At 43.4% G+C, this 19,712-nt stretch overlaps 1 protein-coding gene across 1 annotated transcript in view; it reads left to right on the forward strand.

Moving 5' to 3' along the window:
- Positions 1–19,712, forward strand: part of Usp12 (ubiquitin specific peptidase 12) — a 50,803-nt gene that overhangs the window by 19,260 nt on the left and 11,831 nt on the right. The window contains exons 2-3 of the mRNA XM_051205560.1: positions 6,699–6,779; positions 12,066–12,279. Of these exons, the coding sequence (XP_051061517.1) occupies positions 6,699–6,779; positions 12,066–12,279 (295 nt within the window). The remainder of the gene's footprint in view (positions 1–6,698; positions 6,780–12,065; positions 12,280–19,712) is intronic.

Genomic DNA, 19,712 nt, shown 5'->3' on the forward strand with positions numbered 1-19,712 from the left:
GTTGCTTCATGATTAGATTTGGGCTATACACTTTTTTCCAAGTGGGAATACTGGTTCATCAGGTTTTTCCACTGTGAAGTTACTACTGTGTTTTACTTTGTAATTAATTTCTAGGGAGATACTTTTGAGATGAAGGTAGCTATATTGTTCCTCATTTACTTATTAGATTTAGGGCTTTCTGTGTTTAGTTAGCAGTTCATTTAGGAAAGAGGGTTCCCATTGTTCATTTGTTCATGTACTTAAAGCAGCTTGGACCTGCTCAGGTTGCCCCCATAACGAGCAGGCTTCAAACCAGCCCTTTGCTGCACCAGGTCCTGCGCTCTGTAGCACCTTGCAGTGGAGAATGGAACTTAGAAACTGAGACACCTTCTGGGCATGCGCCCCTCCTCCCCCTTCCCTTTATTTCTTCATTCCCTCTCCCTTCCTCGCTCCCTCCTGTTAGCTCATCATAATTTCAAATTCTATTAGCACTAGAGATTGCTTTAGAAGACTTGTGGCGTTTCTGAAAGTCAGTAGTACTTTATTGTTTTGGCTGGATAGTCACTGACCTCCTTTATTAGGGCATATGAACATTTTGAAATTTAAAAAGTTGTATTTCAAGTTAAAATGTCTGGGATTGTTATATCAAAAGAATTTTATTACATAGTGAAAAAGAGTACAATTAATAAATTCCTTAGGGCTTAACTAATAGAGAATACTGGTTTTGGTATATATAAGATTAGGATCTTTAAAGAGGTGTCTTTGAAGATTAAGTTCCAAAATTTGAAGGTGATGTATATAAAGTTATAGGTGTAGATTCTTTTTTTTTTTTTTTTAAATATTTGTTTTTAAAATTGTGTGTGTGTCTGCCTGCCTGCCTTCATGTGGGTATGTGCAGTGCTCATGGAGGACAAAGAGGGTGTCCGATCATGGAGCTGGAGTTTTAGATAGTAAACCACCTGATGTGGGTGCTGGGGACTGAAGCTGGGTCTCTGCCAGAGCTGGGTCTCTGAACTGCTGAACCATCTGCATCCCCATAGATTCCTAATAAATGGTAGTTATTCTATTTATTATAGATGATCATTATACTTATAGGTATAACAACCATGAAGTACATGTTTAATGTACTTGGTGATTGTGGTAATTTGAATGTAATTGGCCCCCATAATCTCAGGGAGTGGCACTTTCTGGAGGTATGGCTCTGTTGGAGTGGGTATGGCCTTATTGGAGGAGGTGTGTCACTATAGGGGCAGGGCTTTGAGATTTTTCTGTGCTCAGGGTACCACTCAGTGTCTGAGTGGACTCCTATTGCCTTCTGATCAAGATGTAGCCAGCATCATATCTGTCTGTGTGCTGCCTGTCATAATAATAATGTACTAAACCTCTGTGAAAGTGTAAGCGAGACACCCCAATTAAATAGAAACCCAAAGAAGACAGTGTTGTAGATTCAAGATCTCATACTCTAAAACTTCATAACCATATTGACTTGACAATGGAAACTTCACCTAAGCTTATACCTCAGTGAGTTTAGACTAAATAGATCTGTGTGACTGGTCTCTCTCTAGAGGTAGAACTTGAGCATGTGATCAGGGTATGACCTGAGAGACTTCCTTCTCCCTGAGGACAAGCTTTCGTAGTACTGGAAGGTGCTATGCAAGCTTCCCAGGGAAAGACAGTAGTGCTACCCAAATGTTATGCCTATGAACAACAACAGTGTCCAGCATGGCAGGGTGCAATAGTGGAATGTATGTCTTGGGGGCAACCAGCAGCTGTCTAATTGGACTTAAAGGCCTGCTCAATAGGAAGGAACTAAATTTAGCCAACTACCTGTGGCAGGTGAGGTCATGAACCTGCCCCTCCTTACTAAACCAGCATAATTCCTAACTTTATTCTATGTACTTATCCTTATACCACAGATAAACGTAGCTCTCAATCCTTATCAGAGAAACTTATCTTTACAATAGGTTGGTAGAGACATTACAAAACCCCACAAACTGGTCAGAAATGCAGAGAAAACTGATCAAGGGGGGAACATAGCCCCATCTGCAATGCAATTCTTGCAACTATGGCTTAAGGAACATCACTGAAGAAGGTATGGAAAGATTGTAAGAGCCAGAGGACCAGGAACTCTGCTGTGAGATTGTGTCTTCTAGAAAAGATATGGAAGCTTCCACCAAAGTGAGTACACCGCTAATCATAGACTAATGAAATGACATGGACATCTCACAGGGCTTCACTTCTAGACAAAAGGGGATAGAAAACTAATGTCTACTGAGGAAGAGACATTGTCTTCTTAGGGATGAGCCCCTAATTGCTTATCCAGTACCAGTTGATCAGCCCTGGAATGGTTTACACACAGTAACATCATATGGACTAAGCAAGTTATATTTATGTGTTTATGTGTATATATGGCCGTGAGTTTGAGAGGGCTGGAGGGGGAGGTATAATGTAGTCACCCTCTCATGATTCCATTATTTGTTTGTTGCCTAAGACGGTTGAAGGGAAATCTCAGTTCACTTAGCCATGTGTGAGCAAACTTTGTTCTGAGATTTCGAGTCACGTGGTTGATTGGAATGTGAATTTGCAGGAGCTCTTTTGGATTTAAGAGGTCAATGTTATATGCCTGCTGTTTTTGTTGTTCGTTTTATTAATGCAATATAAAAAGAGCCAAATGTCACTTGTTGCTTCTTTCTTACATCATGTAGTGGTATGTATTCTACTGTTGGATGAGAATGAAAACATATATGGAGACTTAGGAATAAATGTAAATTTGCAATCATTTGGCCATTAACTTAGTCACAGCTTAAGGTTTTCTGATGGGATTTGCATGTTCATTGTTCCCTTGTGCTGCTGTGATGGTGGATAGAAGAGGAGCAAAGCACTTCCAGTTATCTTCTGAGAAGAAATCCATTCTTAATAACTTGGAAGAGTTGCAGGAAGGCTTCTCTCTGGGGCTGGAGGTTTTTGGGGTATGATACTCTATGGGAAATCAGGCAGCTTCTTCCTGCATGTAACTACCTTTCATAAGATCTTGGCAGCAGCAGAGGCATAGATTGTCATTATAGAGCTTGGCGATGGCTTGTACAATGTTTGATCTCCCGAGACAGTAAGACTTTCTGATGTCTTTGCTCCAGTTTGTGCTAATCAGTCGTAGTGCGCTTTACTTGCAATTGGCCTTGTGCATGTCCTCATCCTGAGATTGTGTTTATATTCTCCATGATGCCTACTGGGACACTGGGCACATGCACTCTTCTTCCTTCACATGTTTCCAAGGAAGTTCTTTACTCTGTTTTGTGGCTTTGTAAATGTGGGGCTCAAAGTTCAGACTTGAGCTGTGTCTTCTGCACTGTATACATTTACGATTCTGTGTGGCAGTGCTGTGGGCTTGCAGTGTGAGCTGTAGATCTGATCCCTTCCTTGTTGGGGAGAAACCAGAGAGAGACCACGTAGTTATTATTCCAGGCGTGTTGTGGTTCATGTGAGAACTAGGTCAGGAGTACAGTCTCAGGATGGCAGCTACCATTCAGCCAGCCACTGTGGGCTTGCCCGTGGGCTGTACGGCTGGACTTTCCTTTCCCTACCTTGAAGCTGTAGGGAAAGCCTGGCCTGGCTCATGGGCACTCCAAATGCACCAGAGCATAGGTTGCCCTCACAGCTGGGATAGTCAGTGTTAGAGCATAGGTTTTGTTTTGTTTTACTTTTTATTTGTGTGTTGTCTCCCCCCCCCCCCCCGAGACAGGGTAGAAAGGGAGAAACATTTATTGGGTTTTCTCATATTAAACAAGAAGACTGAGAATAAAGAATTTACCAAATCTGTGTCGTGTACCAGCACAATAATACATACTTATACTTTCTCCGTAGCAGGTCTGCGTTTTATACTTTTGATTTATTCTCACTAAAGTACGTTACCTTTTTGTATAAACTCCACAATTAACTTGTATAAACTTCACAATTGTTCATAATTAACTTTTCAAACTAACATGTCTTCATAGATAACCCCAATCACACATACATCTGGCCTTGGATGTGGATGTTGGAGACAGAAGATTACTAATTTCTAAGAATATAATGTTTATTCTAAAGTAAATTAATTACTTTTATGAAAACATTACAGGGTATCAGCTTGCTTTCTTGTGATTCCGTATTTCTCATAAAGGTAGAGGAAGGCTTGTTGGTTGTGTTTCCCTGTCAGTGAGGAAACCGTCAAATGGTACCCTTGCTTTGCTAGCAATATTTAACCTATTACTACTTGCTGTCAGAGTGACAGGTGTCTCTGCAGCTTCATTGTCATCCTTTGATGATCTCTCCACATGGAAAGTCCTCATCTTACAAGAGTTTATCCTGGGTAGTTGAGAGAGACAAACCTGGCACTTGTGGCCTGCAAGTTGTTAGTTATATCTAATGTACTCCAATACCTTAATATTTATAATAACTGTATCAGCTTGTGATGCTGGCTCTTCCCTGTCTTTTGTTCTGGACTTTGGTTTTCAGTAGACTGTCTTACACATGTACTGTCCATGTGTTAACAAAGTATCATGAGTTGACATACCTACCTATGGATGGAAAGAACCCTTCAAGAAACCCAGGTCGAGGTGGGGAAATGTCCAGTCATCACTTAGTGTTGTGGTGCAGGCCAAACTCAGGCCCATAGCTTCACAGTTTGGTTTCTGTAGCCCTTACATAGTGGATTCATCCTTTGATGGGATCTTTTTTGTAAAACATTTCTATTTTTAATTAAACTTGAGTTTCAGTTGGCCACATGTTGACAGGAAATGGATTAAAACTGTGACACAATACCAACCTTTCTTGGTTCTTAGACCCATGGGTGTTATTGTGACGCTGGGACTGTTCCCAGTGTCCCAAGAACCTGGTTGAGCTTTAGGGTCTCGGGCTCATGCCAAGGGACTGCTCTTTGTTGGGCACTTCTGCTCCTTGCAGCTCTGTGATCTCGTGCTCTGTGTTTTGTTGCCTCTTACTCTTTATGATTCCTGTCTTGTGTCAGTAAGATTTGACTCTGAACTCGTTTCTTAGGTTTTGTTTGAACTTCTTTGTGGGTCATTTGACTCCACTTCCACAAGTGTGTGGGTAATCTTGGCATTTGTGGGATAGGGGTTTGTTGAACTACATGTCCTGCATGGGTTTGCTGCTGCTGTTAAATTGCACAGACCCACGTCATGAATTAGAGCCACAGGTTTTCATGAGGGTTAGCTTGTGGCTGTGAATTGTTGGAAGAAATTTGTTTCCTCTTCCTGTTCTCCCAACAGCAAGGGCAAGTCAGGCACATTTCCTTGGTGTCTTCCTTTAGGATTATGTCTTGGCCAAAAGTAGACTGAAAAGAAAGAAGAAGAAATAGGATTGGGGCTGGAGAGTTTGCTCAGCATTTCAGGACACACAGTTCACACTCTGCTCTTGCAGAGGACCCGAGGCCACTTCAGCATGTTGAACAGCTCACAAAACACCTGCAACTCCAGCTCCAGGGGGACCTGGCTTCTAAGAGCACCTGCACTCACAGCCATAAATACTTAACACACACATACACACAATTAAAAATAGTAAAAAAATACTAAGTCCCAGCTCTCAGAGGCTGGGACTTTGGGACCCAGCAACCAGGCCAGCCTCTGTTCACTGGGAGAAGAAAATGAAAGAGTAGAGATAAAAGCACAGAGAGTTGGGGGAAGATGTGGTGGGTAGGACAAGAACAGAGCAGGCCTACCATGCTGATGTTGGGAGTTGAGCAAAGTGGGAAAGATGTGAATGGGAGGGAGTGAATGCTTTGTCTGTTGGATTCCAGCTCCAATCTTGTTAGTATTTGTGATCCCGGAAGTGTCTCCTTGTTGGAGATCCTTTGCCTGATGTTGCTCACCCCTTGGGCATCTGGCCGTCACTTCTGGGTCTTCCTGTAGGACAGTAGGTTATTGATACTGATCCAGTCCTGGGCAACATTTCACAGATGGTTCTCTGAAGGGCACACTGAGCCAGTCAAAGATGGCAATGAGGGGAAGTCAAGAGGGTGAGTCCGGAGATATTTACAAAAAAGGGTGATTGGTTGCCAAGATCAAACCAGATGAGGTCACTGCATGAATGCCTCGTGTTTACTAGGTAAAGCATAGGGTGCCTAGGTGCATGATATGTTGACCTTTAAAATAAACCATTGGCTGGCTGTTTTCCTGCCCTGTGGTTTTTTGCTTTAAAAGATGCTTACTATGAGGCAATAAACAAATTTCTTCTTGACTAGGCTCCCTGATGTGTTTGATTTTCTCTGGGATCTGGGGAGGTTGGGGAACCGTCGAACAGTGTGCTTACCTTTCCTGGGACCCAGCTCAGCCTTCTGTGGTTGGGCTAAGACCCTGTAATTCTCCCATCCTTTAGGAGTCCCTTTGCATGTGCTGGCTGGCCCTGTACTCTGAGAGCCTGCCTTCCATAGGATTTCAGCTCCAGGGTGATTGCCTTCAGATACTGTGGTTTTAGAAGGCAGCGGTTTTCTTTGATTGCTTAGGAGGAAGGGGTGTGCTAGGAGTGTGCTTCCTGACTAGTTTCTGTAAACTAATATTTAGTTATGTGGTTAAAAGCTATCCATTTTCAACTATCATTCTTTGGGTTTTTTTTTTTTTTTTTTAATGTTAGTGTTGGTTTGACCTTTTAAAGGATGTCTCTATGCCTATATGATTGGACATTATAGAAATACTGTAAATCCTGAGATTGTGGTTTTTATTTTACAGGGCGCCAATGCCTCGGCATTAGAGAAAGAGATTGGTCCAGAACAGTTTCCAGTCAACGAGCACTATTTTGGATTAGTCAATGTAAGTATCAAAGGTACTCAGCCTTAGAGAGTCACGTGATGCTTTGGGTACTAGATGAGTGCTCTTGGTCACTCATTAAAGAATATTCATTCTTTTGTGTCTATGCTGGGACTGTGTATGTAGGGTTTAAAAAGAGGTAAAGCTGCCTGAGGTTTAAGACTCTCAGGATAGTTTCTAAATTGTCAGCTTAATTTTCCCAGTTCTGGCAAAAACTTCCTCATAGCCAGAGTTTGACTTATATCCTGACAAATGATGGCTTGATCCTGTGGGAGTCGTAGCACACACAAATGCCTCCTGCAGACACTGCCACTGTGAGTCCTTAAAGCCTGGCAAGAACTCTGGAGTTTAACCAGATAGATGTGTGTTAAAAACAAAAACCCCATGATACTGTTTTCCTAGTTCTAACTCAGTTGTGGATATTTCAGTCTTGGCGGTGATACATTTGATAGTGAAAGTGTAAAATCCAACGTGAAGCTCTGAAGCCCCTCCTGGATTGGCTGGCTGCTCTGTCTGTAGAAATTCATGGAGTTGTATCATCTTCAGATGTGGTTAATTTTGAGGTGTGAATTTTTCTTTTCCTCCAAAGGATATCTAAAACCACTGAGCTGGTATGATTTTGAACAGTGATTATGCTTCTCTTGAAGCGATGTAACAGTCAGGTCAAGAGAGACAGGAGGATCCTATAGGAAGAGACCAGGGAATTAATTAAAATACAGCTTGACTTTCATGTCTCATTTTTCTATAAACCGTGCCACTTCTGAGCAGCTTCGGGATCCAGGGTCACGGTGGCCGTGAGTCTTGGAGTCTGCTTGGATGTGCCAGTGGCTCTTCTCCTGATTTACACTTTGACCCTCTTCTGTGGCTTTAACCTTTTCTGTCCAGTTCTTACTTTTCAGCTCTCTCTGCTTCTCTCTTGCTAGCTTGCCACTTGTTTATTTTTAGAATCCTCACATTACTGACTCATAGGTGTCCCTTAAATACCAAGCTTGGCTCAATTCTCTTGAGACACACATCCACACTTAGGGGTGTATGACTGTCCTTTCCCAAAGCATGAATTCCTGTCTCTTAATGTATGTGATTAAGTCTGTATTAAAACTCTAGCTAAACAGACCAGTGTTGACCTTGGGGGGTGATAATGTGGAGAATGGCATGGATAGAATTTGAAGTCGTTTTTCCTGTCCATGTAACACTGCATCCTTGGAGCTGTTTTGGAAACTGTGGAGTGGGGTGGGATGTAGCTGGCTGGTAGAGTCCTGTGCAGCATACTCAAGGCCCTGCATTCTATGCTCCCGACCTATAAGGGGGTTGGGGCAAGGGAGAAGACACTGGGTTTTGTTTAAAGGACAGACATGTTTGTTCTTTCCATCATCCTGTAACTGCATTTCCAGGCTTAAATTGCTTTTACAAAAAGTATATACTGGAAGAATTGCTACCAGACCTGTCTTATGGGGATCCTTTTTGAGTTATGAATGGTAGGGTCACCAATAAGCAAGCATTTGCCTGTAGGAATCAAGCATTTTGTTGTTTGAAATATAAGGAGATGACCATATTTCAATTAGCCAAGCATTTTAAAAAAAGATTTATTTATTATATATTCAGTGCTCTGTCTGCATGTATCCCTGCAGGCTGGAAGAGGGTGCCAGATCTTATTACAGATGGTTGTGAGCCATCATATGGGTCCTGGGAATTGAACTCAGGACCTCTGGAAGAGCAGCTAGTGTTCTTAACCACTGAGTTATCGCTCCAGCACCTAGCCTAGCTTTATTAATGATCACCTGGTTAATGTGTTTTTAGTTGCAGGTGTTTAAAAATCTGTTTTAAAATTTTTACTGGCTAAATTCTTTGAAAGCATCGTTCTGAGCTGTGATGGTGGTTGTGCAGGTGCATCTGTGCTCACTGGGGAGGTGCTTGAAGGGTTAACAAGCTTCTCAGAGTGTCTTCATGGTGAAGGGCATGCTCAGCAGAGCTGCCTGGAAAGGATTGTTTCTCTCCTGCATTGTATGAGCTCTCCCACATTTGTATGTCTGGCCACGTAGTTCTCACATCACTCACTCTTCAGTATACTCAAGTAGGTTGGGCTCAGTGACTCCATTGTGAGGCTTCTGTGGAGCAGAATTATGACTGCTGGGGCTGGGGAGGGGACTTTGAGGTTAAGAGCACTGACTGCTCTTGCAAAGGAGCTGGGTTGGGTTCCCAGCACCCACATGGTGGCTTACAACCATCTGTTACTGCAGTCCCAAGAGATCATAGCCCTCTTCTGGCCTCCCTGAGCACTGCATGGATGTGGTGTATAGATGGTTGCAGGCAAAGCACCCATGCACATAAAATTTAAAAATCCTAAAAAGTTTTTTAAAAATCATGACTTTTTCCCTAGACTCTTATGACAGACTGTTTGAGCTGAGTGTTTGGAGCAAGGCCTGGTGTGGAGAAGAGAGGATAAAGTAGGTTATGGACGATTAGCTGACGGTGTCCTATCTGTTTTCTTGTGAATGGATTTCATTCTTGTCCTGCCTCACTTCACCTGGCAGCCACAGCCTGCTTCAGAGATGCCAGACATTTTTCAGGTCAAAGAAATATGGCCCATTGCTCCTAGCTAGATTGTCTGGTGTCCTCTCCACCCACTGATATGATGAGACTGGTGTGGTCAACTGCTGCACAGTGTGTGTGGGAAGGGAGTTGGCTCCCACAGGGAAGAACAGGGTAGTAGAGTACCGGTGGGAGTGAGCAACCAGTGTCTGAAAGATTCATTAACAACTTTTGGACCACTTGGGTGAATTGAGAAGTTGGGGGTCACTTAAACCAGGGCTGGCTGGTTGAAGAAGGTAATTTTTGTAGTGGCCAGGGAGATGTCTGAATGGGTAAAGGTGCTAGCTTACCATGCACACACAGGCCTGCACACACATAAACAATAATATAAATTTTAAAAAGTATTTTAGAGGTTGGAGCGTTTGACTCCTGACACCCATAACAGTTGCCTCTTGGCCACTTGTAACTCCAGTTCTAGGGGATCTGATTCCTTGTTCTAAGCCTTAGTTGGCACCAACATACACATAATAGATATCACATAGACACATAAATAAAAATAAAACTTAAAAAGAAGTTTTTAAAGCCAGATGTGGTGGCACACACCTTCAATCCCAGTGCTCTGGAGGCAGAGGCAGGTGGATCTGTTAGTTTGAGGTCAGCCTGGTCTACAGTGAGTTCCAGGACAGCCAGGACTACACAGTGAGACCTTGTTTCAATTCCCCACCCCCAAAAGGAGAGAGCTATTAATTATAATTGAATATTATTATTGAATATTGAAGATTGAATATTAACAGATTGTAAAAAAAGAATTGTGACTGAATTTTCCTTATTGGAAATAATTAAAGTTAAGGAAAAGAACACTGTCCAATAGCAGGGCTTGGGACTGGGTGTAAGTTAACTGCTGCAGTGTGTTCAGAAGATGGACAGGCTGTGTTGACATAGTGGGAGCCTGTGCTGGATGGTTTTATGTCACCTTGACACAGGTTAAAGTCACAGGAGAGGAGAGAGCCTCCCTTAAGGAATTGTTGTAAGATCAGGATGTAGGCATTTTCTTCATTAGTGATTGATGGGGGGGGGGCAGCCCATTGTGTGTGGGGCACCTATGGGCTGGGGTCTGGGTTCCATAGAAAGCAAATAGAGCAAGCCATGAGGAACAAGCCAGTAAGCAGCCTCTGCATCAGCTCCTATCTGTATGTTCTTGCCCTATTTGAATTCCTGCCCTGACTTCCATCAGTGATGGACTATGATATGGAAGTGTAAACCAAATAAACTCTCTCCTCCCCAAGTTGTTTTTGGTAACGGTGTTTCACTGCAGCAATAGTAACCTCGATGAAGAGCCTAACATACATGTACATGTTACAGATGCCCTCCGGTTTCTCAGCCTATACCGTTTTCTGCTATAGTTTTACAGTGAGTCCTCTTTGTCTTAACTTTTCTCATGTAACTATGAGGTGATGTGTTTTGCTTTTCTCTTATTTCTGTGGAAGTTGTCAAATCCCTTTGTTTAGGGCATCCAAATGCTGGGTATTATTGTCCAAATTGTGGATATTGTGTCTTTTCCGTTGTCTGCATCTGAGTGTGCTGACTGATAGATTTCTGTGGTTGTGGTAGAGATTCTATTTTAATTAATAATGACTCTTAGTGGTGTGTGTGCTCAGGTGCACTTTGTTAGGAGATAGGCAGACTGTTGAGTAGCTGTCCTGGGAAGTCTTCATTTCATGGTATCTTTCTGAAGCCAGGGCTTGGCTCTGCCTGCTGAGCAGGTGTGAAGATGGCCAGTCACATGTCCTCATAGGCCTTCATATCTTCTCTTTTCAGATTTCTTTAAAAGGATCCTAATTATGCTGTGCATCTTAGTGGGTCTGCAGCTTTCTGTTGGCTCACTCTCTTGGAACAAGAGCATGCCAGCAGGAGGTTTGCTGTGGTTAGGCGTAAGCTTTTTCCTCTGAAACTGTGGGCCATGCAGTTAATCCACACAGATTCTGTATTTGCTTTCAGTTTGACACAGGATGACCCCATTTACCTTCAAGGGGGGAGAGGGAGAGGGAGGTCATTATCAAACTACCTGTTCACTCTGTAAGGTGGGGTCCCCAAGCTGTCTGAAGGGAGAGGGGAGGTTGTTATGAAACGACCTGTAAGTAAGTCTCTGTAAGATGCTGTCCCCCCGTGCTGTCTGAGGAAAGGAAATAGAAGTTGAGTGGCACACAGCAGTGCATTCCCACGACCAGCAAGAGGTGGTTCCATTGCTGAGGCGGACTTTGGCCTTCTCTGGAGAGCTCTCAGCCTTGGTGTTTGTTAGACTGTCTCTTCAGTGACCAGCATTCCCAGCCAGCTTGGTTTTTTAGCTTCCATTCTCCATTTGTGCTTGGTATGTAGCACCTGAGAGACCTTGATAGAAAAATCTTAAATCTTACTTTAGTGTATTTCTTGGAAGAGTTTTGGTGAAGGTTTTTTTGTTGTTGGTTTTGAGGCAGAGTTTCTCTGTGTAGTCCTGCTGTCCTGGAACTCACTCTGTAGACCAGGCTGACCTCAAACTCATGGAGATTTGCCTGCCACTGCCTCCGGACTGCTGGGATTAGAGGCGTGCAGCACCACACCCAGCTTGTGAATTATATTTTTAAAAGCATGATATATAGATACTTATATACAGCCACTTAGTCATGGGAATTTAGAAGAGAAAATTGTTCGGTCGTCTGCCTTAGCCAGACCTTCTCCATAGCTGCATCCCGCATATAACGGAGCTCCTCTTTCCTCTTGTAGTTTGGGAATACCTGCTACTGCAACTCAGTTCTTCAAGCACTTTATTTCTGTCGTCCATTTCGGGAAAAAGTTCTAGCATACAAGAGCCAGCCCAGAAAAAAGGAGAACCTTCTCACGTGCCTGGCCGACCTCTTCCACAGCATTGCCACCCAGAAGAAGAAGGTTGGCGTGATCCCACCCAAGAAATTCATCACACGGTTACGAAAAGAAAATGGTAATTCTAGTTTCTGTGTATAATATTGCTCATGTGTCCTTGGAAGGTAGAGATGCTGTAACTCTATGGACATGGTCTCTTCATACTTCACACCGTGTTTACCTGTTTTATTAGTGACTTCCCTGTTGCCATGAGAGTACTGTGACAGAAGCAAGCTGGGGTAGAGAGGGTTTGTTAGGATTTACATTCCAGAGGGGAGTGCAGTCCATACTGTCAGGAAGGCCTGGCAGCAGGAGTAGGAGGGGCTGCTGGCAGAGAGGTCATATTTCAACCCTGTACAGGAGAAAGAACAGGAAGTGGGGGCCAGGTTGGAAAAGTTCCCATCTTCCTCAGGGCCTGCTGTCTGTAGGAGGGCTCCACTCACCTCCCCACTGTTCTGTAACCATCAGCAGTGGGACCCAAGCATGGAAACACGTAGCCTGTGGGGAAGCTGAGATGTGGGGCTCCCGTCTTCAATGGGGGGTAGTGATTGATGGGGTCATGGTCAGCGTTGGAGGTGTGTTACTCAGATAAAATTCCACGTGCCAGGAAGTGAGAAACTCGTTCTCTTTTGTGCCCTCCTGACACTTCTGTCAAGAATGAGTGTTTTTTTTTTTTTTTTTTTTTTTTCCCTTGTGTGTGTTTGTACCTAGAATCTCAGCACTCAGGAGGCTGAGACGTGGAGATGGCTAGTTTGTGGCCCGCCTGGACAACATGAGGTTCTAGTCCCCACTCCAACGCCCCTGAAGCAAAGCAAAGCAAAACAAAACACACATTTTCTTTCCATGGAATGTGATTCTTTAATTGTCCATAGCTTTCCTATGTTAATTCATTTATCTTTTAAAATCATCTTAGGTAGAGAGTACATTGCTCTTTGGGGAAGGATTCTGTTTGTGTAACCCACACCTTTTATTAAATAATGATGATTCTATCATTTCTCTCACTTTGGCCACAAAACAAAAAATCACAGAAGTTGAGACCATTCCGGTTTAGAATTGGTAAATGCTTATTTAGCCTCATTTCTAAAAATAACTACTGAGAAGCCCTACCTCTTTCTTACTTGAGATATTTTCATTTAATTTTACAAAACATAGCCATGAGGTGTGCCACAGTTTGCCCAAGTTTACAGAGTCCTGGAAGGTGCAGAGCTGGTGTTTGGCTTCTTTAACCCATAAGCAAGCTCTGTCTCATGATAGGCTGCTGGAAACCTGTAGGCTTCTGTTCGCTGTGGATATGTCAATCCATGGAGACAGAATTGCATTGTTGTTTAGTTTGATCTAGCTATCAGATCGATACCTGCACAAATATGATTGAAGAGGTTTTTAAGATTGGTGTTGAATATGCTAATGTTCATTGAGTGAACGGAAATGAGCCTAGTAAGAGCTATTTCCTGACATAAGGAGCCCCCACTTGAATGGCACAGTTGGAGCTTGTTCTTGACGCTGACAGAAGTGTTCATTGCCTCACAAATGCAGAACATTTGAGTCTTGCACACAGACCACATTTTCCCTTCTGAGAGCTGTTTGTTTAGATTCCAGATGTGCATGGAATTTTCTTTTTTTTACAAAACTCAATCCGGGCACTGGGGAGGCAGAGTCAGGCAGATGTCTGTGAGTTTGAGGGCAGTCCTGTTGACAGATCGAGTTCTAGGACAGCCAGGGATCCGTAGTCAAACCTTGTCTCAAAAATGAAAAAGAAACACAGACCAACCTTTTGGAATGTGGATTAAGCTAATGGGATTTTGGTCTTGTCTGTATGGATGGTCACTGTTGGAAGTGTATCTGTGGGAAGCTTTTGTGCATGGTGATGAACATCTTTCCTTGGTATCTGCTTTAGAGATGTGTACCGTGCTTTCTTGTTTGCACAGAGCCCCAGCTATTTTCCATGCATGGAATAGTATGCGTTTTATTGGCTTTAGCATTGATTTACTCACGCTGGACACAGGTCAAGCTGAGTGCATGAGCACACATGCACAAGGGCAGGCACATTCACTTATCCTTGGGCAGTGCTCAGTCTTGGATCCAAAGCTTATGCCAGCCACTCAGCTGTGGCCCAGGCAGGCCCTGAAATTAGTGTTTGACCATCCTATGCAATTATATACTTGAAGACTTTTTTATGCTTATTTGCCAAAACCTGAGACATTTTTATAGTGTTTTTTAAAAATAATATTTTCTGAAGTTTTTTTTTTTTTTTATTTAGGCAGAGTAAGTTGATAAAAGCAACAGATCTATTAAATGCTTGTTTCAATATGATGGATGCAGAATAACTATTTATGACAGATGTGGCTTCTGTTTTTTTTTTTTTTCCCTCTCAACTTCAGAAATAAATATACTAGAAAAGAGTTCTTATTACTTGATATTGGTGGCATCTGTAAATATGGTTTGGAATACATTAACATTTACCTCTGGCTTTTGGATTCTCCTTGAGATTTGATGTGGGAGTGCATAGATCATAGTGGGTTAACTGCATTCATTAGCCAGTGCATGTTTTCCTCTCATGCTTTATTCAATCTTTGGAAAACATGTCACTTGTCTCAGGATTGGTGGGAGTGCACTGTTGGGCCATCCTGCCTGACTTAACCTCCTCGTGCTGTGTTAGAAGCATCCTGCATTTTCAGTGCACACCCATCTGTGTCACACCCTCTGCTCTACATTGCTGATTGTTTTGGTATTTGGGGGGAAGGACAGACTTTAACTTCTATTCATTTGTAGTCTGGTTTTTTAAATTGTAACTCCTGATACCTCCCCGAGCATAAGGGCTCCCCGAATGTAGTGTGGCTCCACAGTTCCACTGTCTTTGACAACAGGTTGGACACTAGGTAACTGTCAGCATTGGTTATTACATTTGGTTTCCTGTTGTTCACTAGCTCTGTGGAAGTACTGGAATCTAGAAATAAGTCTCTAGGGGTCTGACTCCCTGGGGGAAGACAGGTGCCAACAACTATTTATATAGTATGGCTTTGCTTAGAAGGGAAAGGAAACAGATGGCACAGAAACCTGAGCTGTAGTGTTGGGAAGACCCTTGGCAAGGCTATTAGAGACTTGTGTTGAAGCCTATGTGATAGAAGCTGAAACAAACAAACAAACAAACAAACAAAGAATGGATGCACTGGAGGATGGCCAGAAAGTTCACTTGGCAAGAGTATGGTACCATGAAGACTGTTAGATACAGGACAGGGCCAGCGCTTGGGAAACCATCAGAAGCTATGGTTTTCATTAGGGGAAAGTCTCTATGGGTGGGCATGGGCTGGCATGGGCAGCATATGAAAGGAGGGGTGAGGATTGGGGGAGTCAGAGGCTGCTGCAGTCCTTGAGGAAGCTGAGCTCATCTGGCCAGTGCTACTTCCTGTAGGCTGACCATTATTACTGTGGAGCAAATGAAGGATAGGTCATGTTACCTTGTGCTTGCTGTTACCTGAACAATTGATTGGCATAAAGGTGGCCTTGAGGCTTTATTAGTAGCTTCATGCTCTGGCTCCATGGACCTTAGCAATATATACTTCTATATAATGTGTGTTCATGTAAAATATATTTTGGGTTGCTATGAGCTATATCTTCTTTTTGCACATCTTTATGACTTATTGAATACCTAGCTTTTGTTCATCATTTGTTCATTCATTCTTTCAAAAACTGTTAAGCACATCCAGAGTGCTGCTGCCAGTATGCTGGCAGTGCAGCTGTGGCCGATCTGAGGGTCTATGTTCTTAAGGATCCTGCATGTGAAGAGCACTTTCTCAGGTGCAGTGATGACAAAGTCATGTGTGCCTGTGCAACAGAAATATGTGGAGTTAAGCCTGGTGAGCTTTAAGAGCAGATACCAGTTGTGTACAAACGACACCTATTAGAAAGATCTGAATAAATTTCTCTTGCTTCCTTCACCCAGTTCTGTTTCACTTAAGACCAGCACAGAGTGTTTTATGAAAGCTCTAGCTGTTTCAGTATTAGGAAGAAAATAGCCACTGTAAGCGGTATTATTCTTTTGAGTTAATGTTGCAGCTGTTTGGGGACTTGAGTAGCTTCTTTCATACATTATTTAATAATGAAAGTGTCTGTCTCTCCCATTAGACTGTCAGTTCCATGATGGAGGGAATCGATTTGTTTTTCCTCACCTTTGTATTCCCAGCACATAATCTAGTTCCTGGCACATAGTAGGTGCTTACTAAATATTTGTTGAATAAGTGAATAAATGAATGAACTTGTTCAATTTACTGAAGCTATCTTCAAGTCCATTTTTCCCATTGTAGTATTAGTAGAGTGGGAGGTTACCCATTAGAAAGCCAGTGTTTCAACATGAAGCCCTGCGACTCTCTCCTCACACTCATGTGTTGGTATTTGTGTAATCCTATAGATACCTTTAACACTGTACACTGTAAGTAGTCTTTTTCCAGGCCCTGCAAGATTCTGGCATATTAACATACCATTTACTGAAAACACATTGCAGCCAAAGTTGAGAGGTTGCTGCTCTGCTGTGTGTGTCATTTTTAAAGGTTCAAGATATTTATGGTATTTTGGTGAATCTTAAGTCACTGTTGTGTGAATTACCCTCTTTCCACGCCCTCAAAAGATTTTAATTAACTCATTTGCATTTTTCATTTTTGATAAACATAGCAGTTATTTTGAAAGAGCATGCATATATGTGGAAGTGGTTTTTAAGGGGGAAATTACAATGTTCTAGATGATGGCATCGATCTGGCATTGTGCTGCCCACTGCAGTGAATTAATCATCCCTAGCTCGCGTAACTAGGTTCCCAGCTATTCTTAGAAACCTTTCCCACTCCCTTCCATTCCCCTCAGCTCTGCTTTGTTATTCCTCTTCCTTGCATCTCCTCTGAAGCCTCCTAGACTGGCCTTGAACTCTAGCTCAGGTTGGCATCAAACTCAGTATGCTTCAGTTTCTCGAGTGCCAAGATCACAGGTGTCCAGCACTCTCAGGCCATTTCTGATTTTCTTACGTCCTTTTATCAGTTCTCTGGTTTTTGTTTTTGTTTTTCAATGGTTTTTCAAGAGTGGGTTTCTCTGTAGCTTTGGAGCCTGTCCTGGAACTCGCTCTGTAGAGCAAGCTGGCCTCAAACTCACCTGCCTCTGCCTTCTGAGTGCTGGTATTAAAGGTGTGCACCACCACCTGGCTTGTTGCTTTTTAAAAAGAAAACCAGTTTCACCCAAGGAAGTGACCTATAGACACTGAGATTTTAAAGTTACTCTGGATGTTGGGGTGGTACATGAGTCAGGCTATCAGTGGGTTGGGAGAAGTTGGCATATAACGTCAGTGAAAGGGTCACGGGGCTCCACATGGCTAGGTCTTGATGCTTTTCCTTTGGTGGAAGAGTCTGATACTCAAGCAAGAGAGTAGTAGTCAGAGATGGTAGCTGCAGGCTGGAAAGCGTCCAAGGTGGATGAGGGTGCAATGACTAGAAGCAGCAGGAAGGGTGGATATTGAAGGGAACCTGGCATTAGGGTGTAGTGCATCAGCAGAGGGCAGGAGACTTGCAGAGAGTGAAGCCAGCAGTGCTTTCAGGGATGGAGGGTTTGCCTGCACAGAGGGCAAAGGCTGAAGACTATTGACTCATTATGTCAGCTTCCCTTTAGAGCCTGCCAGGTTGGAGCTGTCCTGAGCTCTAGTGTGACTCTCCTAGCCACAGGTGGTCCATGCTGGAGGGTTTGTAGAGTGGTTGGCAGTTGCACTGTGTGCAGGGGCAGGCTGCAGTGCCCTGGCTGGGCGGGAGTGGGAAGTGGGCCTCACTGCTTTGGATCTACTGTCCCTGATTAGCAAATCCCAGCCCGCAAGTATAGCTAAAGATCAGGTTGGTGTGAAGGCCGTTTGGGTGCAGGCATCTGGCAGCCTTGGGACTTGTGGGGTTTGGGCTCTTAAACAGGAGGCCAGGTGTGGTGTAGCACCATACACCTTTAATCCCAGTATTCGGGTGGCAGAGGCAGGTGGATCTCTGTGAGTACAAGGCCAGTATGGTCTACAGAGTGAGTTCCAGGAGAACCAGGGCCACACAGAGACTTTGTCTCAAAAACAAAACAAAACAAAAGCCTATCACAGGAGGGTTCAGGGGGCTAGAACTCTCTACAGGGGCTGATGTGAAGGGTGGCTTCAGTTGCATTATTACTGTATTGATTTGTGAGTGAAATTTGCAGAATAGGTGTAAATAAATGTGGAAGCAATTCAGGAATGATCCAGATAGGCTTCATGTGAATAGCCTGCTGTACAGGACATGCTGGTTAATTCTTAGGTCTGTAAATCAGACTTGTATATTGTATAAAATTGAGGGAGACTTTGTGGGCCAAGTAAGAGGAGCCTCCCAGCATGTAGTGCCTGAGTCCCCTGACTTGAACCAGGTAAGTCATGGTGGAAATGGGAAAACTAAGGCACAGGAATGGTTAAGGGGCCCAGAATGTGTCTCACACCTGGAATCACAGCACATGTGAGGTTGAGGCAGGAAGATTGCTCTTCCAGACCAGCCTGAGTTACACAATGAGACCGTGTCTAAAAAAGGAGGGGGGAAAAATGGGCCTGAGAAGTAACCAACCAGACACAAAGGGTATGCAGCGGTACAGGAATGAGGGACAGGGAGGTGTGCCTTTTGCACAAAACGTTGCATTTTATTGTTCAGTATATAATCAGTGTACCAGATAGTTCAAGAGAATATGTTGGAAAACTGTAAGATCCGTAGAAACAACTGGATGTTTCTGTGTGCATCCAAATAGAAAGCTTAGGTTGGGTTTAATGGTGCCTAATGGGATCCATTATGCTTAGCTTCCTTATTACTGTGCATCTCGGAAATGTAGCTCCCTTGTTCACGAGAACCTGTTTCCCCATGACCATAGCAGATCCATGCCATGGTTCCAATAAGCCACCCATTCTTTTCATAAATGTTTAGGGTATTTAGGCTTCTGCTGTTATAAATGAGTGGCCATGCCTGGGCTTGCTCCATTGTATGGTGTGGATTCATGGCTGTTGCGAGAGCTAGACTGCACTCTGTTATAACCACACCCAGACTGCTCTCCTGCCCTGCCATTCCACAGCCACAGCTCCAGTGCTAGAGAGTGCCTCTCTCTGATCAAGCCAACCAAGTCATGCCTTTATTTTGCCAACGTGATGGACAAAATTGTGATTTCTGCTGCTTTAATTCTTGTCTGCCAGTTACTTGTTGAGTATTGTTTGGGTTTTTGAATTTTTAGTCTGCACCACCATTCATCTCCTTTGTGTGTGTGTGTTTTTTTTTTCTACCTTTGCGAAGGAGACTTAGGAGTTGGCTTTTACTTTTGTTCCAGGACACTTGGGATATTGCTGTGTAGATGTGCGCTCCTCCTTTGCTGTCCCTGTGTTCCTGGCGTCTGTGTAGCTAGTGTCCCTAACATCATCAACTTGCAGTGCCTGTTCTCAGCACTCAGAATCTTAATCCACGTCCCTCCCTCTCTCCCTCTCTCCCTCCTCTCAGTGCTAGGAAT

The sequence above is a fragment of the Phodopus roborovskii genome, unplaced genomic scaffold (assembly GCF_943737965.1).
Source record: "Phodopus roborovskii unplaced genomic scaffold, PHOROB, whole genome shotgun sequence".
Taxonomy (NCBI): domain Eukaryota; kingdom Metazoa; phylum Chordata; class Mammalia; order Rodentia; family Cricetidae; genus Phodopus; species Phodopus roborovskii.